Source organism: Cutaneotrichosporon cavernicola (assembly GCF_030864355.1).
Source record: "Cutaneotrichosporon cavernicola HIS019 DNA, chromosome: 7a".
Lineage (NCBI taxonomy): Eukaryota > Fungi > Basidiomycota > Tremellomycetes > Trichosporonales > Trichosporonaceae > Cutaneotrichosporon > Cutaneotrichosporon cavernicola.
In genome coordinates, this window is record NC_083399.1 from 189,653 (window position 1) to 217,198 (window position 27,546).

A 27,546-nucleotide genomic window follows, 5' to 3' on the forward strand; every position below is an offset into this window, starting at 1 on the left:
CGTGCCGAACCATAGGCATCGAGACTAGAGGATACATTGTTCACCCCGCAGGAGGCAGGGAACGCCCTCTTTCTCGTTAAAACGGGGCCGCTGCCCAACGCCAGACGCCGCCTTCGACCGCGACTGGTATACCCCTCACGCTTCTCACTCGTCTTCTCTCGCCTAATCTCTAGGGTTCTATCCCTTCGTCATGTCAGGCCCAAAGAGGGGAAAGGACCTGTCCCAGTTCAACTATGGCGCGATCAGTAGTCTCGTCGTCAACCAGGGTGAGTCACTTTATGTTTACATGTCGATTGAGCGACGCTTACGCGCAGACCGCTCGGTCATTCGCAGCGACGAGCCTACTGGCCAGCCCGAGTCGCTGGTCGGTCGCATCAATGTCAAGGACATGGGCTCGCGCGTGACGCGCGAGGCTCCCAAGGACATTGAGAAGAAGAAGAAGAAGGCCGCGCGCTCGCAGGCTGAGGAAATTGAGCGGCAAATTCGGCGGCAGCAGGAGGTCTCGACTGCGCGGTTCGGTGCCGCCGACGTTCTGGCGTCTGTGGCTGAAATGGAAGGCCTGCGGTACAAGCCGCGCACCGCCGAGACGAGCGAGGTGTACGAACTGATCCTCGGGTTGGTGCACCGTCAGCTCGGCGACCAGACGCAGGAGGTCGTGCGCTCGGCGACAGACACCATCCTCGAGACGCTCAAGGACGATAACATGAAGGAGTTCGACAAGCGCAAGGAGGTAGAGTCCGTGACCTCCGCGCTCGACGAGGACTCCTGGCAGCAGCTCGTCAACCTGAGCAAGAAGATCTCGGATTACGCTGAGGAGGACGAGCAGAGTGCAGAGGGCGATGACCGCGAGCGCGCTGTCGACAACGAGGGCGTGGCTGTGCTTTTCGAGGACGACGACTCGGACGGCGACCAGGACTTTGAGATCAAAGACCGCGCGTCAGACGACGAGGACGACGATGATGAGGACGAGGAAGTCAAGGAGCAGGAAGACGAGGGTGCGGATGGGGATGAGCCCATGGACGACGACGACGACGACGACGCACTCGTGCTCGGACGAGAGAGCAGCAAGAAGAAGGGCAAAGCCGATGACAAGTTGTCTCCTCACGACGTCGATGGCTTCTGGCTTCAGCGCCAGATCGGTGCAGCGTATTCCGACCCTGTGCAAGCTGCCGACTTGACACAACAGGCCCTCGACCAGCTGAGCACCGAGTCGGACTTGCGTGATCTTGAGAACAACCTCGCCGAGCTGTTCGGCTACGAGAACTTCGACCTCGTCGCCAAGCTGACGAAGAACCGCGACGTCATCGTTTGGTGCACCAAGCTCGCACGTTCGAGCGACGACGAGCGCCAGGACATTGAGGTGGCGATGCGCGAGAAGGGCGTCGCGTGGATCCTGCGTGAGCTCCGTGGCGGTCGCAAAACCGATGACGCTGCTTTGCAGCCGATTGCCGTCCCCAACAAGGCGACTCTTGCCCCCGGCTCTGTCGCACAGCCTCAGCGCGTCATTGACATCGACTCGCTCATCTTCTCGGAGGGCGGCCACCTCATGTCCCGCAAGAAGGTTAAGCTTCCGCACGGCTCGTTCAAGCGTCAGTTCAAGGGCTACGAGGAGATCCACGTGCCCGAGCCGAAGCGGCGCGAGGTTGTCGCCGGTGAGCTCGTGTCCGTTAACGCCATGCCGAACTGGACGCAGCCGGTGTGGGAGAGTGTCAACGCCACCAAGCTCAACACCATTCAGAGCAAGGTGTTCCCGATTGCTTTCGAGACCGACGAGGCCATGCTCATCTGTGCTCCGACGGGTGCCGGTAAGACCAACTGCGCTGCGCTCGCCATGTTGCGCACGATCCACAATGCGCGTGACCCCGAGACCGGCGTCATCAACCGCGACGCGTTCAAGATCATCTACGTGTCGCCCATGAAGGCGCTGGTGCAGGAGCAGGTTACAGCGTTCAGCAAACGCTTCGCCGCCCTCGACATCAAGGTCGCCGAGTTGACTGGTGACTCGCAGCTCACCAAGCAACAGATTGCCGAGACCCAGATCATTGTCACGACCCCCGAGAAATGGGACGTCATCACGCGCAAGGCTACCGACGCATCCTACACCAACCTCGTGCGCCTGATTATCGTTGACGAGATCCATCTGCTCCACGACGACCGTGGGCCTGTCCTCGAGTCTATTCTCTCCCGTACGATCCGCAAGATGGACCAAACCCACGACGCAGTCCGTGTCGTCGGTCTGTCCGCCACGCTCCCGAACTACAAGGACGTGGCAGCCTTCCTCCGTGTCGACGTCAAGAAAGGCCTCTTCTACTTTGACGCCCCTTACCGCCCTGTCGGTCTCAAGCAGCAATTCATCGGCGTGACGGAGAAAAAGGCCATCAAGCGTTTGCAGACCATCAACGAGGTGTGCTACGAGAAGGTGCTTAACCAGGCTGGCAAGTCGCAGACGCTCGTCTTTGTCCACTCGCGCAAGGAGACGGCCAAGACGGCCAAGTTCCTCCGCGATATGGCCATGGAGAAGGAAACGCTCTCGCAGTTCATCAACCCCGAGGGAGCGTCGCGCGAAGTGCTCATCCATGAGGCCAACGAGGCCAGGGACCTCAACCTCAAAGACATTTTGCCTTTCGGCTTCGGCATTCATCACGCTGGTATGACCCGCGAGGACCGTACCACCGTCGAGGACCTCTTCATGGACGGCCACATCCAGGTGCTCGTGTGTACCGCCACGCTCGCGTGGGGTGTCAACCTTCCGGCGCACACTGTCATCATCAAGGGCACTCAGGTATACAACCCCGAGAAGGGCCGCTGGTCCGAGCTGTCTCCGCAGGATGTACTGCAGATGCTTGGTCGTGCCGGTCGCCCCCAGTTCGACACCTACGGCGAGGGCATCATCATCACCAACCATGGCGAACTGCAGTACTACACGTCGCTCATGAACCAGCAGCTGCCGATCGAGTCGCAGTTCGTCTCGCGCATGGTCGACAACCTCAACGCCGAGATTGTACTCGGTTCTGTGCGCAACCGCGACGAGGGTGTTCAGTGGCTCGGTTACACTTATCTCTACGTGCGCATGCTTGGCTCGCCTGCTCTGTACAACGTCGGCGCCGACTATCTTGAGGGCGACGACGCACTTGTCCAGAAGCGCGCGGATCTCATTCACTCGGCGGCTGTCCTTCTTGAGAAGGGTGGTCTTATCAATTATAACCGCGCGACCGGCGTGTTCCAGAGCACCGACCTTGGCCGCATCGCCTCGCATTACTATGTTGCTTATACCTCGATGGCCACGTACAACAAACACTTGAAAGCCAACCTTGGCCTCATCGACTTGTTCCGCGTGTTCGCGCTGTCAAACGAGTTCAAGCTCATCCCGGTACGCCAGGAGGAGAAGCTCGAGCTCGCCAAGCTCATCGAGCGTGTGCCCATCCCAGTCAAGGAGAGCGTTGATGAGCCGGTCGCCAAGATCAATGTCCTCCTCCAGGCGTATATCTCCAACCTGAAACTCACAGGTTTTGATGTTGTCACGGACATGGTTTTCGTCCAGCAGAGCGCTGGCCGTATCATCCGCGCTATGTTCGAGATCTGCCTGAAGAAGGGCTGGGCACAGCCAACACACCTGCTCCTCGACATGTGCAAGATGGTCGAGCGGAGGATGTGGAAATCGATGACTCCTCTGCGACAGTTCCCGCGCATTCGCCCTGAGATCGTGCAGAAGGTCGAGCGCAAGGAGTTCCCATGGTACCGCTACTTCGACCTCGACGCAGCAGAGCTTGGCGAGCTGGTCGGCATGCCCAAGAGTGGTCAGCTGATCAAGTCTTATGTCGACAAGTTCCCTCGCCTCGACCTCCAGGCTCACGTGCTGCCCCTGACCCGGTCGCTGCTCAAGATTAACGTCACCATCACCCCCGATTTCCAGTGGGACCACGACATCCACGGCCACACGCAGCTCTTTTGGCTGCTGGTCGAGGACGTTGATGGTGAGCGCATCCTCTTCCACGACTCGTTTGTGCTGCGCGAGCGCTTCGCCGAGGACGAGCACTACGTGACTATCACCGTGCCCATCTCGGACCCCGTCCCGCCAAACTACTACATTTCGGTCATCTCAGACCGGTGGTTGCAGGCAGAGACGCGTCTACCCGTCTCGTTCGCTCATCTCATCCGGCCCGAGCCCTTCCCACCACACACTCCGCTTCTGGACCTCCAGCCGCTTCCTGTGTCCAAGCTCAACAACCGGACATTCGAGTCGTTGTACCCGTTCGACGAGTTCAACAAGATCCAGACACAGGTCTTCCCTGCGCTGTTCACGACCGACGACAACGTGCTCATTGGCGCACCAACAGGCTCGGGCAAGACGATCTGCGCGGAGTTCGCGCTCATGCGGCTGTGGATGAAGAAGGATCCTCCGCGCGCTGTGTGCATCCTGCCGTATCAGGAGATGGTGGACATGCGTGTGGCAGAGTGGAAGGCCAAGTTTAACGGGCTTGAGAAGGAGGTCGTTGCCCTGACGGGCGAGTCCACCGCCGACCTTGCCCTTCTTCGCAAGGCTGACGTCGTCGTGTGCACGCCTTCGCAGTGGGATGTGCTCTCGCGCCGCTGGAAGACGCGCAAGGACGTCCAGTCGATCGGCCTGCTCATCGCGGACGATCTTCATCTCATCGGCGGTGACGTTGGGTCCACATATGAGGTCATCGTCTCGCGCACTCGCTACGTGACGCAGCAGACCGAGAATGCCACACGTATCGTCGGACTCGCCGTCTCGCTTTCGAACGCTCGTGACCTCGGAGACTGGATGGGCGTGTCGAACCAGAATGTGTTCAACTTCTCTCCTTCGGCCCGTCCCCTGCCACTTGAAGTGCACATCCAGAGCTTCAACGTGCCGCACTTCCCATCGCTCATGCTGGCCATGGCCAAGCCCGCGTACCTCGCCATGGTCGAGAACGCCAAGGGTCGGCCAACGATTTGCTTCGTCGCGTCAAGGAAACAGACCAAGCTCACGGCCAACGACATTCTCACATATGTGCTCGCAGATGAGGACGAGGAGCGATTCCTCAACGTCGACCGCGTGGACCTCGAGCCGCACCTGGAGCGTCTGGACGACGAGGATCTGAAGGAGACGCTGCGGTATGGTATTGGCTTCTACCACGAGGCGCTGTCCAAGCGTGACCAGAAGATTGTCACTGCGCTCTTCGAGTCGGGGGCGATCAAGGTTCTCGTCGCATCCAAGGACACGGCCTGGTCGTTCCCAGTTGCCAGCTACATGGTCATCATCATGGGCGTGCAATACTTTGACGGCCAGGAGCACCGCTATGTCGACTACGCGATTGCCGACGTCCTCCAGATGATGGGCAGAGCGTGCCGGCCAAGCATCGACTCGTCGTCGCGCTGCGTTCTCATGTGCCAGCAGACTCGCAAGGACTTCTTCAAGAAGTTCATCACAGAGGCCCTACCGGCCGAGTCGAGTCTGCCGACGTTCTTGCATGACCACTTCAACGCCGAGGTCGTCGCGCGCACCATCGAGAACAAGCAGGAGGCCGTCGACTGGTGCACGTGGACGTGGTTCTACCGCCGCCTGTCGCACAACCCAGGCTTCTACAACTTGCAGGGCACGACGCCGACGCACGTTGCTGAATACCTTTCCGAGCTGGTCGAGAGCACAGTCAGCGACCTCGAGCAAAGCGAGTGCATCATTGTGCAGGATGACATGGACCTCTTGCCGAACAACCTTGGCATGATCGCGTCGTTCTACTACATCTCGTACGTCACGGTCGAGACGTTCTCGGCGTCGATCAAGGAGACGACAAAGCTCAAGGGTCTGCTCGAGATTGTCTCGTCGGCACACGAGTTTGAGAGCATTCCCATCCGGCACCACGAGGACTCGTTACTCGAGCGCATCTACGACCGTGTGCCCGTCAAGGTTGCCAAGCCCGACTTCCACTCGCCATACTTCAAGGCGTACCTGCTGCTCCAGGCGCACTTCAGTCGGATGCACCTTCCTGCCGACCTTACGATTGATCAGGCGTCGATTCTCGGCAAGGTCACCGGTTTGCTGAGCGCTTGCGTCGACGTCATGTCATCCAAGTCGTTCCTCAACTGCCTGGGAGCCATGGACCTGTCGCAGATGTGTGTGCAGGGCATCTGGGACCGCGACTCTCCTCTCAAGCAGGTGCCGTACTTTGACGCGGACGTACTTGCGCGCTTCAAGAAGGCGGACCACGACTCGGTGTACGACATTATGGAGCTTGAGGACGACGAGCGCAACGAGCTACTGCAGATGGACGACCGCAAGCTTGCACGTGTCGCCAAGTTTGTCAACGCGTACCCGAATATCGAAGTGTCGTACGAGGTTGAGGACCAGGATGAGCTGGACAGCTCGACGCCCATTACGCTAGCTGTCACGCTGGACCGCGAGGCGGACGAGGAGAACCCCGACGACATGCTCGCGGACGCGCCACACTTCCCGCACCGCAAGATGGTGCAGTGGTGGCTGGTTGTTGGCGACCACAAGACTAAGTCGCTGTACGCGATCAAGAAGGTCACTGTCAAGGCACGCCTCGAGGCCAAGCTCGAGTTCAACTTGCCTGCAGGCGAACACGACCTCAAGCTGTACCTCATCTGTGACTCGTACGCGGGTGCCGACCAAGACTTTGATCTCGAGACGCTCAAGGTTGTCGAGGGTGACAGCGACGATGACGACGACAGCGACGACGCGATGGACGAGGACTGAGACTAGATTAGGGATGTTAGTAGTATCACTTAGAATGCAGCATTAGCACTTGGAGCCACATTCAGGCACACATGACTGGATGCATGAGGTGGGTGGGTGGCTATGGTTACACGCCGATGCGGGCGAGCCAGCCCTTGCGCTCGTCACCGTCCATGTCGTCGGTACCCGAGAAGCCCGTCGTAAAGTCCATGTCTTCGTAACGGACGAGGCCCGACTTGTGCCAGAACTTGTAGCCAAGGAGGAGGACTGCGAAGAATGGAATGCCAAAGTATGTCGTGATGAAAGCGCTCGTGTCAAACTTGTGGATGAAGGCAGTGAATCCCGAGAAGACGATGACGATAATACTGACCCCGAGGCCATAGTACGAGAGGTAAGGCTGGAGTGGTGCGCGATAAGGCAGAGTGGAGCGGTCAATTCCACGGGCCTTGAGACCGCGATGCCACCGAAGAGAAGTGAGGAGGATGACGCTCCACGACAGCATGCCGCACACGGCGCACATGGACGCAAAGTATCCGAACGCCTGGCCTGCGCTGGCACTGGGCGAAGCGGCAAAGTACGCCAGCGGGGTAAACGCCGCACACACAGTCACACAGACCCACGGCACGCCGTCCTTCCTTGTCTTGCCCAGCCAGTGTGCTTGGCGAGGCGTAGCGCCTCTGGCGTACAAGCCATACAACGTGCGTGAGGAGATGTATAGGTCGGCAATGGCGGCGCTCCATGCGCTCGACAGTAACGCGGCATTGATAATAGCTGGGAGGACTTTGATTCCCGCCCCTTTGATAGCGATGACGAAGGGCGATTTAGCGGCGGTACTTCCCAAATTCAGATCGGGGTGGGAGGGAGATACCAAGAGGCCGATGAGGAATGCTGAGGAGATGTAGAAGAGGGCGAGGCGGAGCCACACGCTCTTAATTGCACGCGGAACGGTCTTTGCAGGAGACCCCGCCTCGGCCGCAGCGACGGCGGTGATTTCCGTCCCGATAAATGCGAATGCGGCCGAGATGAGGACGGCGAAGAAACCGAGGAAACGACCCCACGCGCCTGGGATGCCTTTGTATTGGACAAAACCACCCGTTTCGACCCAGTACTTGAATCCGATGGGTTGATGGTTAGGACCGCCGCCCGAGGTGATGACGATAGAGATGATGATTAGGCCAATGATTGTCAGGACTTTAATTGAAGCGGCCCAGAATTCGATTTCGCCAAACACGCGAGTCGAGCCGACGATGTTGGCGAGGATTACGACGACGAGCATGACAGTCACCCAGACGGCTGAGTTGCACAGGCCGGGGGCGCAGGTACCGTCCGTCGGGGTCCAGTAGGTGATGAGCACGGCCGCAGCCGAGATCTCAGCGGGGAGGAGGACTGGCGTTGGTTTGGCCTGGGCTGGGATGGGCTGAGAGCAACTCACCGATGTAGCAGTACCAGTACAGCCAGCCGATTGCGAATCCAACTTCTGGGGCGAGGAAACGGGACGCAAGGGCGAGTTGAGCGCCGGGAATGGGAAACGCCGAGATCATCTCGCCCAGCGCGACCATGACCGAGTAAAGCAGCGTGGCCATGAGACAGTATGAAATAAGAAGACCGGCCGGACCCGCGTTCTGCAGGTTGGTCGCGGTGCCGATAAACAGGCCGGTTCCAATGACGCCGCCGATGGCGATCATTTGGCTGGGGTCAGTATGCTGTAGCAAAGACCAGACTCACACATGGCGGCTCTTGAGCGAACGATGGAGGGTATTGACGTTGGGCGCCTCAGCACCCACGTCCGAAGTTGTCTCCAGTACCGCCGCGGCAGGAGTGGAGATCTTTTCGTTCTCGATCGACATGGACAAAGTGACAGAAGACAGAGTACCGGCCGCACAGGCGGCCGAGCTCGGTATTCTACGTGCGTCGTGCTCGGGCGGGACGAAGGGCGACATTGTGTCGTAAAAGGTAAGTGAGTGAGTGAGTGAGTGAGTGAATCAGTGAGTGATAAGATCTAGCTACGTTGTCTGGCCAAAGCCGGCGGGAGCTAGCCGCCCAACCACCGGAACTCGAGTCGCGCAAGTTTGGAGCCCTGCCCATACAGTCGCTTCCCTAGCTGGAGCCCCCTGGTGTCCGCACCTGTCCACCTGTGTATGTAGTCTGCGTTGTCGAGTGCCGCTTGACCCGCTCACATCATCAACTGGACCGTTCATCACCTCTTCAAAATTGTGTCACCGAGGACAGCACGTGAAGTACCAGCCCGGCGGGTGCCTGAGTGGAATGTTCGGATCTATATCCGTCGGGCTTCCACCCACGCCTTGGCGGCTCCATTGCGAAACTCTGCCCCGCTAAAATTAGCTACATCTGATTCCCGCACAGGTTTGCCGGCTGCAAGCCTTGCCTTGTCTGTCGGCGTCGAGCGCAGGCTTCAACCATGACCGTCACAACACTGGTCGCATTAATACACAGGTACCTATCCTACACGGCGTGGTGCTCGCCCATGAACATCCCCGCTAGGTCAAATTCCTCGAGGTTCCCCCAGAGTATGTTGATGGCGCCCTGCGGTGCGTCTGTATTCTCCAGCTTTTCCTTGACGAGGTCAAAGAATGTTCCAAGATCCGTGTCTGCCGAGACGCTACCCGTCTTGACATCGGCGGCGTACACGAGCGCATCGAGGGCCTTGACACAGTGCTTTCCTCTCGGTCCCATGACGCTCAGGAACACGTCGCGCGCCTGCAGCAGACTCGTGCGGCTGTCCATGTTGCCCAGGACATAGTCCATGGCTAGGACGACGACTGCGCCAATGACCCAGCGCACGGCGAAGCGAGGGCGGATCTCGGGTTTGACGTTGAATACCAGCTGCGCCTCGACTATGCGGCGCGCCGACTCTACACATGCACGGCGAGATACTTCCAGTGACGGGTCGTTGACGGAGCGCATGAGAAACGGCCGGTGGGCGCGCAAGATGCGGTTGTGCACGCTGGTGATTACCATGTGGAGCATCCACGAGGTGTCGAGCGAGGCAGGTGGGGGAACTAGAGCGAGCGCACTACGTAGCTCGGCGTCGTACACCATTGTCTCCTCGTGTGTGAGTTCGGCGCTGTCGTTGCCGTACTTTCGCAGAGCGACGCAGAAGGCGTTGGCGGACTGCGTGTCAGCATAAGATATTGGAAGGGGAGGAGACCAAACGTACCCTTGGCAAACCGGCTGGGGTGACGACGTGTGAAGGCAGCTCCGGGTAGTCCATGTCCGACGGCACCTTGCGGTTCGCGGGGATCGACGTTGTGACTGCTGTCAGCTCGACTCACAAGACTGCCTATCTGGAAGAGGAGACGTACTGTTCATCAAACGCCAGATAGAGCGCCGCCGCGGAATTGTCGTGTCCATAAACTGGACAATGTGCACGAGCTGCTTACACAGCTCGTGTGCAGCGTGTGGCGACAGGTCCGCAAGAGCTGGGTCGTCGAGTGGTGCGGCGTTCCAGTTGTCGCCCATGATGTCGAGGTCGAGCCAAAGGAGTGTCGACACGGCCGCGTCTAGGTGGCGTAGGACAATGTTCTGGCGCTTGACATCATCGTCGTCGTCGCCAAAGTGCTATGGTCAGCCCAGAAGTGCTCCAAAATAGTAGCAGCCGACTCACGAAGAGGGTGACGACATAGAGGATCGCGCACTGGATGTGTCGCACCTGCGGGATGGCGAGGTACTCTGCCGCCTCGAGAGCATTCAGGCTCGCCTGATATAGCGCGGTGGGGATAAGCTTTATATCCGTCCCCGGGAAGTGGACGGCGTTGTTGGGGCTGATCTTCGTTGTGATGCCTAGGACCTGGTGTGTCAGTTCGCCTCTCGAGACCAACTCACAATGAGGTAGAGCGCGAGCCAAGATGGGTCACGCTCGCCTTTCTCGAACGCGGCGTGCTTGGCACGGAACGTCCGCTCGTCCAACACGTACCAGCACAGGTGTACTGGGCCGGTAAAGAACTCGTCGAGGAGCGCAGCGGCAGTCGCTGGGTGAGGAAGCATGCTCATGGCGTTCTCGACCAGTGCCTGCCGATGGGCGGCCGTGTCCCACGGCATAGCATGACTTCCTTTGGTGGGCCGCGAGCCCGGGCCAACGCCGACGATCTTGTCCTCGAGCGTCGTAACCGTGACTTCGATTCCATCCTTACGACGTGCGGGCTTTGGTGCAGCGGGTACATACGGACTCTGGGCCGTCGAGCCGCCATTACTGGAATAACTTGGGAGGACAGATGACGGCGCAGACAAGCCATGTACCTGGGTCCGCAGATCGCGTAGTTCCACCCTCAGAGCGTCCAGGTCCGACGCAAGGGCATATGACGGTCCGTATCAGCGTTTATAAAGAAATAACTACAACTTACTGCTCAGGTGCATCTTCCCAGTAACAGTCGGCTGGACGGCCGCGTTTGATGCACGAGTCGCACGGTGTCTTGCCTAGGGCCGAACACTTGGTCTTGCGGCGCTTGCACTCTGTGCAGCTAAGTGCTCGGCGACTAGACTTTACCTCTGAACGAGGGCGCTTTGATGGACCCTGGTCACTATCTGACGCCATAACAGGAAGGAGGTTGTAGTGACGACAAGGAGAAGGTGACGATGAAGCAAAGAGGTAATGAGGGCAATAATGGCAATAATGGCAATGTCATTTGTGGTCGTATGAGGCGCCTTTGTCGGGGACCTCCACCCTTCCCTTCCTGTCATACGCAATGACTGGCTCCAGAGCGGCAAATGAGATCCGGTGACTCCCGTAAGCCTGAAGCCCCGCGGCCCTCTCTTCACTCTTTCACTCTTTACCTCTAGGTTTACTTTAACTCTAGCAAGTGGCCAATCATCATATAATGAAGGCTTTACGCAAACGTCACTGATTGGTTAGAGCATTAGAGCATTACCATAATGTCTGCAGATCACTAGGGAATGAGCCCACTCCACTAGATCTCGATCTAGATACAATCACCAAGTCAGCCGGTGCCGGGCAGGGTAAACATGACTCCTTTTAGGCGGCATTGCAGAGTGGGGCAGGGTAGTCTCCACTTAGCTCCAGGGCATGACGGCATGACGTGACCTGTATGACCTTTACTGTTTCGCGTTTCGACCTTCCACTCTCTCACACTCTCATGGCCGAGCTCGTATATCACGGCACCCCGACCCTCTACCCCGACGGCAGCGGGCGGATGGGCGCCATACGCTTCTCGGCTCCCGTACGCCTCTCCAGCCTCCGCGTGATCCCCGAAGGCGTTGCGTGTCCAGACGGTGTGGGGTGAGTCTCGTCTCGGCTCTCCGTTTCTGCGCGGGACTGATAACAGCCAAACCTCTCCCAGCGACTTTACTCTTGAGATCCTGCTCAATGTCGCACCATCAGACCCCATCAACGCACTTGCACGCACCTCTGCTCGCGTCACGTCCAGCTCGCACGCACTTGACTTTATCCTCGACATGCCCGAAGGCGTACGTCTCCCTATGCCATTCTGACACTAGACAACGACGCGCCTCGTAGTCATCCGAGCACCGGCGCGGCAGATCACCCTAAGTCTATACGCCCACGCAGACGCAGACGGTACGACGCCGGTACCAGCCACCACTATTCCTACTTATCGACCAACGGCCCTCCGCCTGGGAACGCCTGAGACTCTCCTCGCCTCCCTCTCGACCTTGGAGGCGGATGGGAAGCGACGCGCTCTGGCCGCACTTTCACTCCTCGCCAGGCGCGACTGGACGTTGGAATCCGCTCTCGCGTCACCCCACATCGAAAACCTGCTGGACGAGGGCGCTTCTGTGGCCGCAGCGTCCATCCTCGGCATCCAAGACACCGACGGGGCACAAACATCCCTCGCTGCCCTCCTAGCGTTGAACTCTGATCCGTGGGCCACAGAGTATCCACATACGGAGGCGCCGCTGGCGCGCGTCCTCCGCCTCGCGGACGCACAGGCATCTTCATCCCATCCACGTGCCGGCGAGGCTCTGGCCACTACAATCGCCCGCCTCGCCGCCCTCGAAGTGTCAGGGCCCACAGCCGCGCGGCTGGCCCGCGCGCTTCCCCCGCTAGCAGCGAATGCGATGACGCGTGGCGCATCCACCGCTCTCCCGTCGCTGGACGCACGCACGGTCCTGCGCGCCCTCCTCCCATCCACCGCCGCCGTAGCGGCGGGAAAGTCGTGTGCTCCATCAGCGCGCGTTCTCGCAACCCCATTCCTCCGCCAATTACCGCGGAACGACCCCCTCCGACGCGCTTGGGATCCCTCCGTCCCCGTATACGCGCCGTCGGCTTCTGCGTCGCCGATGCCCCGCGCCTCGCCACTCCCCACAGTCCAGGTCGAGCCGCCGCAGGAGGCGCGTATTTCTCCAACTCAGGTGGGGAGGATACAGCGCAGCCTCGATGCGCGGTCCAGCTCTATCTCACTGAACCCGACGCCGGCCGAGCTGCTTGCTGCCATCGCGCCTGGTCTTTTGGGCGCCTTGTCGTCTGCAAAGGCGCCGCCGCTCGGTATACCTGCCTCCCGAGCTGCTCATGGGAGTGCTAGCGACTACGCTGGGAAAGTGTATTCGGCGCACGAGTTCCGGCGGGAACGCGAGATGGTCAGTGGGCTGGGGGTCGGCGCGTCGGGCGCGGGACGTAAGGCGAGCCGACACGTAGATGACTTTGGGTCGTAGCGAGGAGCGGCGCTGCTAGCCTGAGGAGGGCTGCAGTTGTGAGCAACGTATCGAGCATCTGTAATATCTGTCTGCAGCATTGTAATCCCGTTTCTGCTACTCTGACGAGTCATGACCTTGAGCTAGCGTGAAACGACCTCGTCTTCCTACCTGCCATCCACGAAGCGCGAGCACTTCCTACATCCTACCCAACTACTGGATCCAGCACCACCCGCGCTTCGCGCACTTAGCGACGCAGAACTCGAGTGCAGGCTGCGCGAAAGGCCAGAACCGCTCCTTCCACCCGTCCTTACCTGGTCCTGGCTCTAGAGCGCCGTGTGGCATACCTTGCGCCTCGATGAGCTTGCTCTCAACCCCTAGTTCCAGCAATCGGGCGTGGCCATCACGAGTCTGCTGTGGGTCAAGCAGCGAGTCATCTGCCGCGAGCACCCACACACTGGGTGGGAAGGAGGCGGACATGAGCTTGATGGGATTCTGCGCGTCGGGGTACGGCGGTGCATGGCTCGTTAGAAATTCGTTGAGCGAGGCCGAGTCGATGGCCTGCTGTCAGCTCCCGGCACGGTCTCTAACTGAATCCTAATGCTCGACGCGCACGCACCATGCTCGCCCAAGTCGCGCGAGGTGAAGACCCGTCCTCCGCCCTGCCGTCAGCTAAGCAAGACCCCTTAGCTCACCAAACATCATGCGCCGTGCTGACGGGCTCGAAGAGGAGGTCATCAACCTTCTTCTTGTCATATTCAGACAGGTCCGCCATCGCATCTTCGTACGGCTTGTATTCCCTGAAATAGCGTGCGTTCGTGTCGGACAGCGGGTACGCGATATAGTTCGCCTTCGGGAGAGGCAAGCCGGCCGCTGCGGCATCGATCGACTGCGGTAAGCCTGTTCTAGAGACTACTAGCTGACGTACCACCAACATTGCTGATGTTCCGCCTGCGCTTCCACCGAAGACGAAGTTACGCTCGGGATCGAGCTCGGGATGGATCTTGGGAAGGTTTTGGAGGACCCAGCGGTAGCCGTCAAGCAGGTCCTCGCGGATCTCGGGAAGGCGGACGCTGGCGTCAGCATACAACCACAAATACGAAAGCCAAGTTTAGGGGAGGCTCACTGCGGGCACATTCGATACTCTAGGGAGACGACTGCAAAGCCCCGCTCGAGGAGGTGCTCGATGTGGCCGGTGAAGACGTGTTGCGAGTCGGCTGTCGTGAACCCACCGCCGTGGTATGTGATGCCTGGGGTCAGTTCGTGAATGCAATCAAAGCTGACAAGCACAGCTTCTTCAGCAGCATTAGGTCATTAGGTCAAGAGATAGGGAAAGAGACATGGAGGGAAGGCAGATTGAGATGGAAGACTCACCAACCGGCACCCTCCCGCCTTTGACCTTGTCCTTTAGCGGCATCCACACGTCAGCATGACACCCGCCCGTCATGGACGGCGCCACCTCCTTGAACAGGTATCGAGTGTACTCGAATCCTTCTCTCGATGTCGGCATGGTGATGAAGAGTATGATGGCTAGATGGCAGACTTGTCTCATGCGGCGCTCCGGATATGACGATCGTAGGGCCCGGTGCCCCGGGCCGATGCCGTCAGCTACGTACCCCCACACCCCCACCCTCTCGCAGCCTCATCTTGATAGTCACTTCTTCTCCAACTAGAGAGCAATGCCAGTCTCCCGCGAAGGACACACCTACACCCGCTACCTCTTCAAGCCCCTTGCCGACACGGTCACGGGTGGATGTCATGCTGACGTCTTCCTCCCGACCCTTGAGAAGGGGGAGAAGGCTCCGATCGCAATCACATACCACGGCGGTGGGTTTGTCATCTGCGACTCTCAGCACATTCTCACCCGACACGTGGGGTATCTCCTCTCGCAAGGATTCGCCGTGGTGGGCCTCGAGTACCGTATGGCCCCGCAGTATGTCCTCTTGAATTCAAAGCTGACAGAAGCGTCCGCTTCCCAGAGATCAGAGAGGATATCGTCGACGGGTACAAGTGGGTCCTGGACGTTTTGCCTACACGTGCGCCCCTCGATCCGTCGCGAGTATGTGTGATGGGCGCCAGTGCGGGCGGATACGCGACGCTCTCTCTCGTAAGCTTCTATTCTGGTTCTGACAAGCTGATGATAGTCGATCGACGCGCACCGCCTTGGCCTGCCCCTCCCCAAAGCCAATTACGTCGTCTACCCCCTCGCGGACTTGACGACGACCCTCAAACGTCCCAGCGAGCGCGTGACTCACGCCCAAGCCTTGGCCTCGCTCTCAGACGAGGATAGGGTCAAAGTCGACGCACTCTTCGCAGAGCCCATCACTACGAGGCATGACCGGATGTGGGTGCCTCCTCATCTTCGCTGACAGCAGGAAAGAAGACCCGGCCGACCTATCCGGCCGTATGGTCTGGGGACATATGGTAGGCTCCATCTGAAGCCGCTGACAGCAGGCCATGCTGAGCGGCACGCTCCTCGAGTGCCTCACCGCGTCTCCGTGGCCGTACCCGACCGAACACTCGCCCATGCAACACCTGCATGACAAGTTCCCGCCGACAGTCCTCGTGCTCGCCGAGGCCGACACTCTCCTCGATCCGATGACGACGAGCGTGCTCCATGACCGTCTTGAGGAGCTTGGTGTCGAGAGCCTCTTGCTCGTGGGCAAGGACATGCCTCATGGTGCTATGGAGCCGGAGATGGGCGCGCCGGAGCAGGGGAAGGAATGGTGGGACGATGTGGCGGTACCAGCGCTCGAGTTCTGTGTACGTCACTGCCAGTAATGGGATGCCAAGCGGTTGCGGGATGGGGGAGGCGCAGAGGCAGTATTTTGCTGGTTAAGATGTGGAGGAAGCTGGCAACCAACTTGCCCTTCAGCAGACTATGCCCTCCCAAGTACGACCTGTTCTATCACAGGCAGTGGCTGGCACAATACGCTCTCACGACCAGGCTTGGGAACTAACGCCACGACCCTCCTTCTACCATCAATCCTTCCACCATCAAAGACGTGCAGACAAGGCGGAACGTAGCAGAACTCTTCCACCATGCTGACATGGCTGCTGGCGACTGTCGACCCGTCGAGCAAGACTCAGCCCAACTTGCAAATTCCAGCGCGCCTGTACTCAGGTACTCTCCGAGCGAGCTGTCATCATGTTAGGCGTTATAAATACCGCATGGAGCGCAGAGCGTGCGATGTGAGAGTCAGCGCGTCAGGCCGCTATGGGGCCATAGATCTCCGAACGACAGGTTACCCATATACCCATACATACAACACGACCCCTCTCGTCTCGTCGGTGCACGATGCACGATGCACGATGCACGATGCACGACAATCACCTGGCCCGCGCGCGCTCAAGTTCGTTCCAGGGATTCTCGCAGAAGGAGTCGCGCCAGAGCGCACCCCCTTCTCCACCTTGTGCGCCTCCATGGCCACCACCACCATGACCGCCATGTCTCCCTTGGCCGCCGTGGCCACCAAACCCGCCGCCGCCGCCGCCGCCGCCGCCACGTCCACGTCCCCGTCCCCTTCCCTTCCCTCCGCGTCCGCCGCGCCAGTCTCCCCTCTCCCCTCGATCACCGCTTGGGCCACTTGGGCCAGCACGCAGGGCAGCTGGGTCGCTCGCAGGCGAAGTCGGACACGGCCTCTGGAATGTCAGCGCCACCGCCACACCCAAACGAAACCAAGCGAAACCAAGCGAAACCAAACGTGGACAGAAACCAAACCAAATCACCAGAAATACCGCACGTCCACGATTGGTGACCAGAGGTCTCCCGCCGGCAATTCGCGACCGTTGGCCCCATCTAGCGTGATTCGACCTTTGCCTAAACTCCCTGAAGTAACGCCTTCGGGCCCGAGCGGGCTACGGAGAGAGACCAACGAGAGAAGAGAAGAGGGAAGGAGGGAAGAGTAAATAGCGCCTTCGCTATACTCGCTATCACTCACCTTGGTACCCGCCACCGTGTCAAGTCCACTGACCTCTGCGCGTCCTCGTCCTCGCCGGCGCCCGCCACCTACGATTCCGCGCGCTCCACGCGAGCCCGAACCTGAACCCGAGCCAGGCTGTGCTCGTTGTTGTTGTTGGGGCGCCGGTTGCTTGCCCTTCTTGCCAAAAGACATGGGAAGGTCGAAGCCGTCCATGATAAGAGTTTGTTAGGGGTGTGGGTGGCCAAAGCAGTCGCGGTCAGAGTTGACAATGTATTGGAGGTATTGAGGGATTGGCCCAAGGAAGGCAGAGGCGAAGGTAGTGGTGGAGGATTCTAGGAAGACCGGATATTTACAAGGGATGAGGGTGGGGACTGGATAAATTATGATGGTCGGAAAAGATAAGCGGCTCGAGCTGGATTCTGGATATTATGGGCATTCTGACATTCTGGGCAGGTAGAGCTGTGTCAATAATCACCCGGTGCCTAACATTACCACGCGCAGCACTGTGCTAGACACTCTATAGGTCAGCGGCAAGCACTTGTTAGATGTCTACAAAGTGGATGTCGCTGTGTCAGAGTTAGATCGTCAGATAACAGAGGATGCTTGGATCATGGGTCATGGACTAAACAGTAGACAAGCCAGGACAAGGGATTCAATTTGGGAGAGCTCAGGATGGTACGAGGGCTAGGAGGGCCAGGAAGGCCAGGAAACCGCGGTAGGATGGCTGCGCGTCGGAATGGAATGTGCGGAACTGCCCGATTCTCGGGATAAGCCTTGGCTCGCTGTTTGTTGGAGCTGTCTCTACTCGGAGAGGACCGAGGGGTCAAGCACAAGGGGGTGAGGGGGTGAGGGGGTGAGGGGGTGAGGGGGTGAGGGGTGAGGGACATGAGAGGAGGGCATGAGGGACACTGAAGGGTCTGGGTTGCCGGGCCAGCCTGCCCGGTGCCAAGGTTGGTACTGTAAGTCGTCAAAGAATAGGGTGGCCGGTGGCCGGAGGTATGCGATATTAAGACAAGCGGTCAAGTGGGCGTCTTGTTGCACGGTCTACCCGCTTCGGGTTGTTGCACTCTTTTAGCTAATTAGTTACCTCTTTACCTTTTGCTGACTTGTAAACATTTGAGTTTCGACAAAGGTCCGTGCCTAGAGTAGCCAGAGAGAGAGAGTTGACTTGACTTTTTTGAATGCCGGCAGTCCGGTCCGTGTCATATTTCTATGACTCTCTTCAAAGTTACCCTGAATACAACACGATTGAAGGATATTGACTTATTGTGACTCAAGACCTAAAGAGGTGGTTGACTACTTTCATAGCAACAACAATCTCCTTGCTCCTCCTCTTTCTCTTTTCCTCTTCCTCTTTACTCTTTTCTCTCCCAACTCTACCTTGTCTCCTCCGACTCTCTCGTCCGTCCTCTAGACCTCCCCTCCATCCCTTTTTCCATCCCCATCCCCGAAAACCTCACCGCCCCTCATGTCGACGGACAAGGGATCATCCTCCGCCATCGGCGCGATCACCTCGACCGCTGGAGCGCTCATCAAGCCTGGAGAGTCCGAGCTCCACAGGTGGAAGCGCACCTTTGACAAAAACGCTGGCGTCGACATTGACGGTGAAAAGTGAGTTGGTTGGGTGCAGTCTGCCGAGGCGGGGAGAAAAGCCAGTCAGCTGCCAAACGCCAATTCAGCAAACCGCGATGCGAGCGTGTCCAGTAATGGCGGACAACATCAAATGCATTAGCCTGGACGCTATGGCGGCGGCGAGCGATTTTGGATCCATCACTGGCTGCAGCGGTTTCAACAACGCCGTCACCGTGACGTTGCAATTGCCGCTCACGAGGTCCGAGGCGCGTCCCTAGCTACGTGTCGCGGTGCGTGCCGTGCCAATGATTTGGGGTGCTGTGCACGGGCAGGCATTCGTGATCATGTGGCCAGCGTACGAGCACACCCCACGGGCTCTGCAGACCATGCAGTGTGGTGGCGGTGATGCTTGCCGTTTTATGGCGGACGCATGCGGGGAAGGAAGGCAAAGCTGGTGCGCTAGGCGCGTCCGGGCGGTGGCAGCCCGAAAATTCGTTTACGAGTCGTCACCCGGCGGCAACAAACCATCCGGTGGCGCATGGCGTATGGCGTCAACGCGATCCCTCCGCCATACCGCCAAGAACGAACAAAAGCACAGAATGAACACATCTAACATGCTACAGGTTCCTGAATGTCGACCAGTTTATCAACGCAATTGCACCCACCGACGAGGGCTTCAACCGCATTAAGCGCCAGCAGTACAGCGTCCGTGAGTACGACGGCTCTTTTGGCTAGCGGCTACCGGTGACTACCGGCCCTACCCTTGAACCCTCTCTGCCGACACGCTAACCCGTCCCAGTTTTCCAGGTCGCCGACATCAAGAAGCGCGGGCTCGTGTCCTTCAACGACTTTGTGCTCTTTGAGACGCGTGAGTTTGGCGCGAGAAGCAATGCATACTTGACGCTTGGGCTATGACTGACGGCAGTGCTGAAACGTGTACGTCCGATACGGAATGAGTGCCTGGCCACCCCTAACCCCAGCCCGATGCCGACTACCAGCTCGCATTCTCGGTTTTCGACGTGTAGGTCTTACTGCAGAGATGACCAGCTGACAACAGGGACGCGTCGGGAACCATCGACTACGAGGAGTTCAAGCATGTGATGGGCAACAACATCAAGGACAGCGGTATCCGTGAGTATTACGAACACCGACCGACATTTAGTCCAGTCCACTCGGAAGAACTGCACTGACTCAACAGCGTTCAACTTTGAGTGCGACTGGAGCAAGCTCTACCTTGGCAAGCGCGGAAAGACACACACGCTCGACTACTCGCAGTTCACCCAGCTCATCAAGGGCTTCCAGGGCGAGCGTCTCCGCCAGGCCTTCCACTTCTTCGACAAGGACGGTGACGGGTATATCAGCCCCGATGAGTTCCAGCACATCATCACCGAGGTCGCTGGGCATAAGCTGTCCGAGTCTGTCCTTACACGACTGCCCACGCTGTGCACGATGAACCCCGGCCGGAAGATCAGCTACTCGGAGGTGATTGCGTTCAGCAACAGTGAGTCGGAAGACCGTAGCTGGCAGTTCGGCAATATAGTCATCCGCGATATCCATGCTAATGCCGCCCAGTCATCCGCGACATGGACGTGGTGGAGCGCCTCCTCCTCCGCGCGGTGCGCAAGTCCAAGGACGGCCGCATCAGCGTATCCGATTTCCTCGATCAATGCGCTGCCAACCTCCGCTACGGCGGCTTCACTCCCATGGAGGCCAACATCATCTGGCACTTTGCGTCGCGTGGCAGTGGTTTGCTGGCTGGCAGTCAGCGTCTGACCATGGCCGACTTTGAGCAGCTCCTCGACGCAAAGTGGAACCCACCAACAGACGTTGTCACCGAACTCAAGGGCTCGCGCGGCTTCGTTCACGAGGTTGGCGAGAACGCGTGGAACTTTGTGATGGGCGGTATTGCTGGCGGTATCGGCGCCTTCACTGTCTACCCCATTGACCTCGTCAAGACTCGTCTGCAGAACCAGCGCTCGAACGTTGTTGGCGAGGTCATGTACCGCAACGCTTTCGACTGTGTCAAGAAGGTGTACCACAACGAGGGCGGCATCCGCGCGTTCTATCGTGGTGTGCTCCCTCAGCTCGTTGGCGTGGCACCCGAGAAGGCCATCAAGATTACCGTCAACGAGCTCGTGAGGAAAAAGCTCACGGACCCTGAGACTGGTCGCATCCCTCTGTGGGCCGAGCTCGTTGCCGGTGGTGCCGCTGGTGGTTGTCAGGTTGCTGTCACCAACCCTCTTGAGATTGTCAAGATTCGTCTCCAGATGGCTGGCGAGATGGCGCGGATGGAGGGCGCAGCGGCGCCACGTGGAGCCCTCCACGTTGTCAAGCAGCTCGGTATCGTTGGTCTGTACAAGGGTGCCTCAGCTTGTCTGTGGCGTGACATTCCCTTTGTGAGTACAGCGCAGGCTAATTTCCCTTGTGTTCCAGCTGACCTCAGTCCATGATCTACTTCACTGCGTACGCCCACATGAAGAAGGATTGGTTCGGAGAGGGCAAGCGCGGCAAGGTGCTCTCGTTCGGCGAGCTCCTCATTGCGGCGGGTATCTCGGGCATGCCCGCGGCGTACTTGACCACACCCGCCGATGTCGTCAAGACGCGCCTGCAGTCCCAATCGCGTGCTGGACAGACGGTGTACAAGGGTTTCATCGACGGCTTTTTCACCATTGCTCGCGAGGAAGGGCCACGCGCTCTCTTCAAGGGTGGTATTGCGCGTGTTATCCGCTCGTCGCCTCAGTTCGGTGTCACTCTTGCGGTCTACGAGGTTCTGTCCAAGAGGTTCCCCTACCCTGGAGGCGAGAAGGCGGTCGAGGCTGTGCGGCCCACGCACGAGTCTCACACGGACATTTCGCGTATCCGCGCGCGCAACGGCCTGCGTATTCTTCTCGACTGCTCGAGCCGCTTCGGCATCCACAACGCAGACGTTGCGGCCAAGGCGTTCGGGGCGTACCCGAGGTCGTTCAGCGGCTAAGCGGACGAGACGGCGGAAGGCGAGGGGAGCTGGCAGAGTGGTGCACACATCATTGCATGGCCGGGGCTGGGGCCGGAGGGGGTCGCAAGTCAGTAGGAGCAGGCGACGTAGATTTAGATAATAGTTCACGCTGTCTGGGACTTTTGGTTGTTTGGGTATAGAATGCATGCCCCTGCATGAGCTGGGCGACGTGATACAAAGTGATACAAAGGGGTGGTGACGCGATGACCGGACAAGATCGTATCTGCTATCAGCCTATCTGCAATCGGGATATGTGAGAGAGGCACAAGGTCGGCTCAATGGCGGCTTGTTATCTAGCCTTGAATCAACACGGATAAGGTACTGTACGCCCCTACGGCCTTATGTCAGCCTCTGAACGCTCTGACACACCTTGTCACCTATCTGGAAACAGGCACCATGTCCATGGGCCATGACCTCACACGTGACGCCCCTTAGAAACGGGTACTACCGGGTCCATGTTGCTCTCTCTCTCTCTCTCTCTCTCTCTCTCTCTCTCTCTCTCTCTCTCTCTCTCTCTCTCTCTCTCTCTCTCTCTCTCTCTTAACCGCCCAATGCCCCAATGACCCCCTCACACCAGAGTAAGTATCCACCTTCTCTAGGCAATGATGAGGACGCTGGGGCTCGCACACCCTCCTCTCCGAGGGGCATGCCGAAACGCCAGCCATGCTAATCAACAATATCTCTGAGCCTATCCCTTCGTCCCCTCGTCCCCTCAAAGCAAGCTCACACAGCCCTCTACCTGGCGCCAATAGTCCACGCGCCCACGCGTGCGCATCTAGAAATCTACGATGCCCTCATATGCATCCGCAGTGGTCGGGTAGCATGGATCGAACGCCTTCCCTCTCTCTCCCAACAGGCAGCAGATACAGCCGCCGCGCGGCGTGGGACAGATCTGGATAATCTCGTGGTGGTGCACGAAGGATTCCTCTGTCCCGGAATGGTTGATACACATACGGTATGTCGGGAGTGTCGGGAGTGCCGGGAGTGAGCTGGCTGACGAAAGCACGCGCCGCAGTATCCGAACAATGGGCTGGGGCATTCATTGCAGCTCCTCGAGTGGCTTGATGCGCTCACCTTTCCGCTAGAGAGGAAGTTTAGTGATGACGATTACGCCCGTCAAGTTTACGGAGAGGTCGTGCGGCGTACTCTGGCAGCTGGAGTGAGTCTGTCCCTCACCTTCCCCTCACTTCCCTCGCCCTCCCGGCTGACGCCAGACAACAACCGCTTGCTACTACAGCACACTCCACGTCCCCGCCTCGCTCACGCTGGCCGAAGTCGCGCTCGAAGCCGGCCAGCGCGCCCTCGTCGGCAGGTGCAGTATGGACCGCAACAGTCCTCCTGACTACGTGGAGGAGAGCTGCGTCGCCAGCATGACCTCTACACACGAATTTTTGGATGCCTTCCCCCACTTTTTCGCGAACACGCCCTCCATCCTCTCCAACGGCTCTGCCTACGCCAACCAGCCCCTCGTGCGGCCAATCCTGACTCCACGCTTTGCGCTCTCCTGTTCCCCGCCACTCCTATCTGCCCTGGGCAAGCTTGCGAAAGAGAACGACCTCCCAATCCAAACCCACATCTCGGAGAACCACGCCGAGATCGAGGCTGTGCGCAAGGCCTTCCCCGATCTCCCGAGCTACGCAGGCGTATATGACCACTTTGGGTTGTTGACGCCGCGCACGATCCTCGCACACGGCGTACATCTCACCCCGGACGAAGTATCCCTCATCGCCGAACGGGGAGCAGGCGTATCACATTGCCCGACGAGTAATGTCAACCTCAACTCTGGGGCGGCCCGGGTACTGGGCCTACTTGATGCCGGGGTACGGGTTGGGCTGGGTAGCGACTGTTCGGGCGGGCCGGCGACCGGGGTTCTCGCTGCCATCCGTTCTGCGGATGCAATGTCCCGCATTCTCGCCTTTGAGGGACTGACTGCCCGAGGACTGTCGATAGCCGAACTGTGGTTCCTCGCCACGCGGGGAGGTGCCGACATTGCTGGCGTTGACGCGGGGTCGTTCGAGCCGGGGCGGGAGTTTGACGCGCTCTGGATCAGGCCGAGGAGTCCGGGGTTCTGGGGCGGCGGGGATACACGCGCTCTCTTCGAGAAGTGGTTGTTTGCGGGGGATGACCGGGACATTGGGGCTGTGTGGGTGCGCGGGCGGTGTGTGAGTGGCTCGCCACCATAGAAGTATAGACATACAACATGCATCTTGCCTCTGGTAGTAGGTTATGCCGTCTCACATGAGGGGTATGGTTTCGAGTGCGACTAAGGATTAGGATTAGATACGCACACGGCCAGTGTCAGCTGTTAGCTCATCCAGCGCAACGTCGTCAGGCTCTACGAGGGCGCTTCGCCCCATCGCGAGCTCCGCCGCGCGGCCGAGCGGGCTGCTGGTACCGTAATTATACTTGAGCGCGGCGGGCTTGGAGCGGATGGTGCTCGCGGACAGGTTCGAGTCGCGATCTTCGAGCGATGGGCGCGACGGAGTGACCAGCTCGGCATGCACAGCAAGAAGCGCGTCGAGGACATCCGTGAGCTAATGTCAGCTAACCCCAGGTATTGTACATGAGCTAAAAGAGGCGACTCACAGCACGCGACTTGGCCCGGCCCACGACATCCCACGCCTGGCCCTGCTCCAGCACGAGCGCGACCTGCTCGCAACGCCGCCGGATATGCGGGATCGCCCCTTCGGCGACTTTGCGGAGGGTGCGAACGGCCTCCTGCCCACCATGCAGGGGCACCAGAGCCAGGATGCAGAGCTCTTGAACCTCGGGGTCGACACGGGGGAGGGCCGCGAGCAGCGCAGGCACAGCAGGCCGATCGTGCTCGACGGCCAGCGTGGCCACTGCGACCGCGAGGGTGGGGTCAGCGGGGGCAGCGAGGAGTGCGTCCGCGGCCGGGTCGATGAACGACGTCGGTGGGAGGATCTGGGTGTATCCGATGGCGGCGTGGACGCCCTTCATCCACACGTGTGTGAAGTGAGGTGTAATACGAGCCAGGCTCTCTGCCAGACCTTGCGCGCGTGTACCAGGTTCCTCGCCCTCCAAAGCGACCTCGAGAGCCTCGAGCGCGCGCGAGGCGGCGTCTTCCTTTTCTTCCGCCCCTCGGGAGAGAGAGTCAAGGTGGCTGTCTGCTGTCAGACGGGGAAGGTTAGCGTCGACCTTGGCCAGGAGGCGGAGAGTCTGATGTCAGCGGAATCGCGACAGCACCTCACTTCCAGCCGAACCGTGCTGTCGCCCGAGTCGACGCCGGCCATGAGAGCGCCCATGTGTGTCTCCGTCAGGCCGTCCAGCCACACGAACGGAAGAGTGGCGAGACAGCGTAGCCCGAGTATCCGCCTGTTAGGATGAGGTTTGGAGCTCTTTCCTTCGGGCTTGCGTGGACTTGACCTCGCGGAATGGACCGGAGTCCGTTCCTTCCCCTTCTCCTTCTCAGGGAGAAGCAAGTTGCGGACATGCTCTAACAATGGCTCAGAGACGGGCTTGCTATCCGCGGCCCAGATCGTAGCAGCGAGCGCGCACACTTCCACCAAACAGGCTGGCGTCAGTTAGGCGATCACTTTGTAGCTCACCTTGGGCCCACGGCCCCGGCGTGGTGGTGACCTCGACAATCTCGTCAGTCAGCGCGTGAGCGCGTTCGAGGACATGGTCTGTGAGATCTTCCCCGCGCCCAAGGGGAGCCAGCACACAAGCGACTGCGCGCATAAGCTGCACGAGTAGCGGGGAAGGGTGGAGATGCCGAGCGGCAGCAGCGAAGAGCGTATCGAACTGCCTCCGCCGCTTCTCGGGGTTCTCTTCACGTGCGCCCGCCTGATGTCAGCTTGCAGGATCTCCACAGCTCACATGAAGCGCTTCTCCAAAGCTTTTGACGATCGATGACAGGACACTGTCGTCGTCTTCCTTCCTGATACGTCGTGCGAGCTCGCGTAGGCCCAGCTGTCCATTGAGTGCGCAGAGTGCCTGGATCGTTCGTTGTCGGACAGCCGGCCTGATGTCAGCTGAAGAGAGTCGAATCATAGCTCACAGTTCATGTTCCACCAGCCTCCTCTCATTCAGGAGTGGGAGCACGGCTGGTGCGAGCTCGTCGCTAGGGAGATGGCAGATCGCGCCGAGCGCCATAAGGATGTGAGCCGGGTTGGAGCTCGCCAAGTCCTTTCGTACCGTGTTGATGAGCATCAAGGCGAGCTCATGTCCCTCCGGTAAGCGCTCGATAAGGAATCGATACCCTGTGCGGCGGTGCGACTTGCCGCTCTCGGCCAGCTTGAGGGCCGGCACGAGGGCGAAGTCGGTGTCTAGTGGGATGGTGCTGACCGTGGTGCAGGTGAGGAGGATGATGAGCGTCTCAGCGGTTTTGGACTGACGTTAGCAAGCCCGTGAAGGTTCAGAGAAGCCAGCTGATATGAGGTAGAAGTGATCTGGTGAGGAGGGGAAGTGGGAGAAGGTGGAACGGCACACTCACATTGCCCGCCTTGCCTTCCAGCACACCGCGACACCGCACCGCCTCGGCAGCAACGACCGCGATGGCCGCCTGCGGGGACTCGGCCGCATCGAGCCGTGCCAGCAGGGTATAGTGGGCGCGACTGTTGGCTCCAGAGAGGATGAATGGTGGGAGGACCATGATAGATGGTTAGAAAGTGAGGTGTGAGTTGCCACCGGCTCACCTCCACCAGTGATCCCCATAGTGAGTGAATGCGAGATCTCGATGAACAACATCCTGGCAAGTACAACGCCTCTGTATACGCCACAAAGTCCTCATCAAGCAGCATGCCTCTGTATACGCCACAAAGTCGTCATCAAGCAGCATGCATCTCATCCACAAATCTTCGAGCTTGTGCTATTCTACGCTCTACCATTAGCTGGCACAGCGTAGCTTCACAGCCTAGCCTCACAGCGCAGACTTGGGCGCCTTCTTCCGTGCATCGTCTCCCGACACGAGAATGCACGGGTGGTCGCCAATCACGACCTTGTCGCCAATACCCCTGGCCTTGACAAAGTCGAAGATCTCGGCACTCTCCGCACCCGGCTGGAACCACATGGCATACGGCTCAGCTTCAGGCCGCCGCTGCTCGGGGAAGAGCGACTGCATCATCTTGATGCCAAGTGCCGGGTGGAGGATGACGCTGATCGACGTCTCGGCGAGGTCGGGGAGTTGAGTCTAGTGTAAGCTATGGGCGAGGACGGGCTCGTCACTTATCAGTCGCGAGCAGACTGCATCAAGAGCTCAGCGTCCGAGTCTGTGAAGCGGGTGCGACGCAAGCGACGTATGCCCACTCCATCTTCTCACGTCGCCCCTCGTCTTGCCATATACCCGCACTGCTCACGTCGCCTCGTCTTGCCACATACCCGCACTGCTCACGTTCACAGACTCACCACATCGTCAACCACCTTGTGGCCCAGTACGGGCTTGGCGTTGTCGAAGCCTGGACGCGGCGCCCTAACACCCGTCACGGGCAGGTTACGATCGGTGTACCATTCCAGGACCTTGTAGTCGAAGCGCGAGGTGTCCTCAAGTACGCGGCCGACAACTGCGAACCGCGGCGCAGTCATAAAATACTCGGCATGAGGAGGAATTTCGGTAAACATTGTGTGCTGAATATGATAGCAAGAATGCAAGAATGCAAGAATGCAAGAATGCAGGAGAGGCTCGTCTTGCCGGCAAACTGTGAGGCCGGTTCAAGCCGACCGGATCGGCAATCGTGGTGGAGGTGTCAACATACTGACACTACTCAAACCAT

General features: G+C 59.2%; 11 protein-coding genes across 11 annotated transcripts; 5 read left to right on the top strand and 6 right to left on the bottom strand.

Moving 5' to 3' along the window:
* Positions 1-190: 190 nt before the first annotated feature.
* Positions 191-6,721, top strand: brr2 (uncharacterized protein; the record flags this gene model as incomplete). Its single annotated transcript, XM_060603472.1, has 2 exons — positions 191-266; positions 315-6,721. 2 exons carry the CDS (start codon positions 191-193, stop codon positions 6,719-6,721), a joined length of 6,483 nt encoding a protein of 2,160 aa, XP_060459762.1.
* A 106-nt stretch (positions 6,722-6,827) lies between these two features.
* On the bottom strand, positions 6,828-8,640 carry CcaverHIS019_0700700 (uncharacterized protein; the record flags this gene model as incomplete). Its single annotated transcript, XM_060603473.1, has 3 exons — positions 6,828-8,086; positions 8,133-8,389; positions 8,426-8,640. The coding sequence occupies 3 exons, from the start codon at positions 8,638-8,640 to the stop codon at positions 6,828-6,830; spliced, it is 1,731 nt and encodes a 576-aa protein (XP_060459763.1).
* Positions 8,641-9,163: 523 nt separating this feature from the next.
* Positions 9,164-11,252, bottom strand: CcaverHIS019_0700710 (uncharacterized protein; the record flags this gene model as incomplete). The annotated part of the gene is made up of 6 exons (XM_060603474.1): positions 9,164-9,832; positions 9,879-9,973; positions 10,024-10,279; positions 10,326-10,508; positions 10,544-10,910; positions 11,062-11,252. 6 exons carry the CDS (start codon positions 11,250-11,252, stop codon positions 9,164-9,166), a joined length of 1,761 nt encoding a protein of 586 aa, XP_060459764.1.
* Positions 11,253-11,811: 559 nt separating this feature from the next.
* CcaverHIS019_0700720 (uncharacterized protein) lies at positions 11,812-13,345 on the top strand (the record flags this gene model as incomplete). The annotated part of the gene is made up of 3 exons (XM_060603475.1): positions 11,812-11,954; positions 12,001-12,142; positions 12,173-13,345. The coding sequence occupies 3 exons, from the start codon at positions 11,812-11,814 to the stop codon at positions 13,343-13,345; spliced, it is 1,458 nt and encodes a 485-aa protein (XP_060459765.1).
* Positions 13,346-13,537: 192 nt separating this feature from the next.
* On the bottom strand, positions 13,538-14,834 carry CcaverHIS019_0700730 (uncharacterized protein; the record flags this gene model as incomplete). Its single annotated transcript, XM_060603476.1, has 6 exons — positions 13,538-13,885; positions 13,944-13,986; positions 14,020-14,213; positions 14,253-14,397; positions 14,451-14,574; positions 14,699-14,834. 6 exons carry the CDS (start codon positions 14,832-14,834, stop codon positions 13,538-13,540), a joined length of 990 nt encoding a protein of 329 aa, XP_060459766.1.
* Positions 14,835-15,003: 169 nt separating this feature from the next.
* On the top strand, positions 15,004-16,105 carry CcaverHIS019_0700740 (uncharacterized protein; the record flags this gene model as incomplete). Its single annotated transcript, XM_060603477.1, has 5 exons — positions 15,004-15,257; positions 15,290-15,431; positions 15,469-15,668; positions 15,700-15,748; positions 15,779-16,105. The coding sequence occupies 5 exons, from the start codon at positions 15,004-15,006 to the stop codon at positions 16,103-16,105; spliced, it is 972 nt and encodes a 323-aa protein (XP_060459767.1).
* Positions 16,106-16,444: 339 nt separating this feature from the next.
* CcaverHIS019_0700750 (uncharacterized protein) lies at positions 16,445-17,460 on the bottom strand (the record flags this gene model as incomplete). Its single annotated transcript, XM_060603479.1, has 3 exons — positions 16,445-16,464; positions 16,900-16,966; positions 17,266-17,460. The coding sequence occupies 3 exons, from the start codon at positions 17,458-17,460 to the stop codon at positions 16,445-16,447; spliced, it is 282 nt and encodes a 93-aa protein (XP_060459768.1).
* A 1,255-nt stretch (positions 17,461-18,715) lies between these two features.
* Positions 18,716-21,793, top strand: AGC1 (uncharacterized protein; the record flags this gene model as incomplete). Its single annotated transcript, XM_060603480.1, has 9 exons — positions 18,716-18,858; positions 19,443-19,528; positions 19,619-19,687; positions 19,745-19,755; positions 19,800-19,840; positions 19,877-19,950; positions 20,018-20,320; positions 20,392-21,215; positions 21,263-21,793. 9 exons carry the CDS (start codon positions 18,716-18,718, stop codon positions 21,791-21,793), a joined length of 2,082 nt encoding a protein of 693 aa, XP_060459769.1.
* A 580-nt stretch (positions 21,794-22,373) lies between these two features.
* CcaverHIS019_0700770 (uncharacterized protein) lies at positions 22,374-23,997 on the top strand (the record flags this gene model as incomplete). Its single annotated transcript, XM_060603481.1, has 4 exons — positions 22,374-22,392; positions 22,546-22,769; positions 22,818-22,973; positions 23,029-23,997. 4 exons carry the CDS (start codon positions 22,374-22,376, stop codon positions 23,995-23,997), a joined length of 1,368 nt encoding a protein of 455 aa, XP_060459770.1.
* A 93-nt stretch (positions 23,998-24,090) lies between these two features.
* CcaverHIS019_0700780 (uncharacterized protein) lies at positions 24,091-26,429 on the bottom strand (the record flags this gene model as incomplete). The annotated part of the gene is made up of 7 exons (XM_060603482.1): positions 24,091-24,348; positions 24,401-24,994; positions 25,027-25,349; positions 25,384-25,621; positions 25,655-25,799; positions 25,836-26,167; positions 26,271-26,429. 7 exons carry the CDS (start codon positions 26,427-26,429, stop codon positions 24,091-24,093), a joined length of 2,049 nt encoding a protein of 682 aa, XP_060459771.1.
* Positions 26,430-26,650: 221 nt separating this feature from the next.
* On the bottom strand, positions 26,651-27,394 carry CcaverHIS019_0700790 (uncharacterized protein; the record flags this gene model as incomplete). The annotated part of the gene is made up of 3 exons (XM_060603483.1): positions 26,651-26,657; positions 26,701-26,966; positions 27,182-27,394. The coding sequence occupies 3 exons, from the start codon at positions 27,392-27,394 to the stop codon at positions 26,651-26,653; spliced, it is 486 nt and encodes a 161-aa protein (XP_060459772.1).
* Positions 27,395-27,546: the final 152 nt, after the last annotated feature.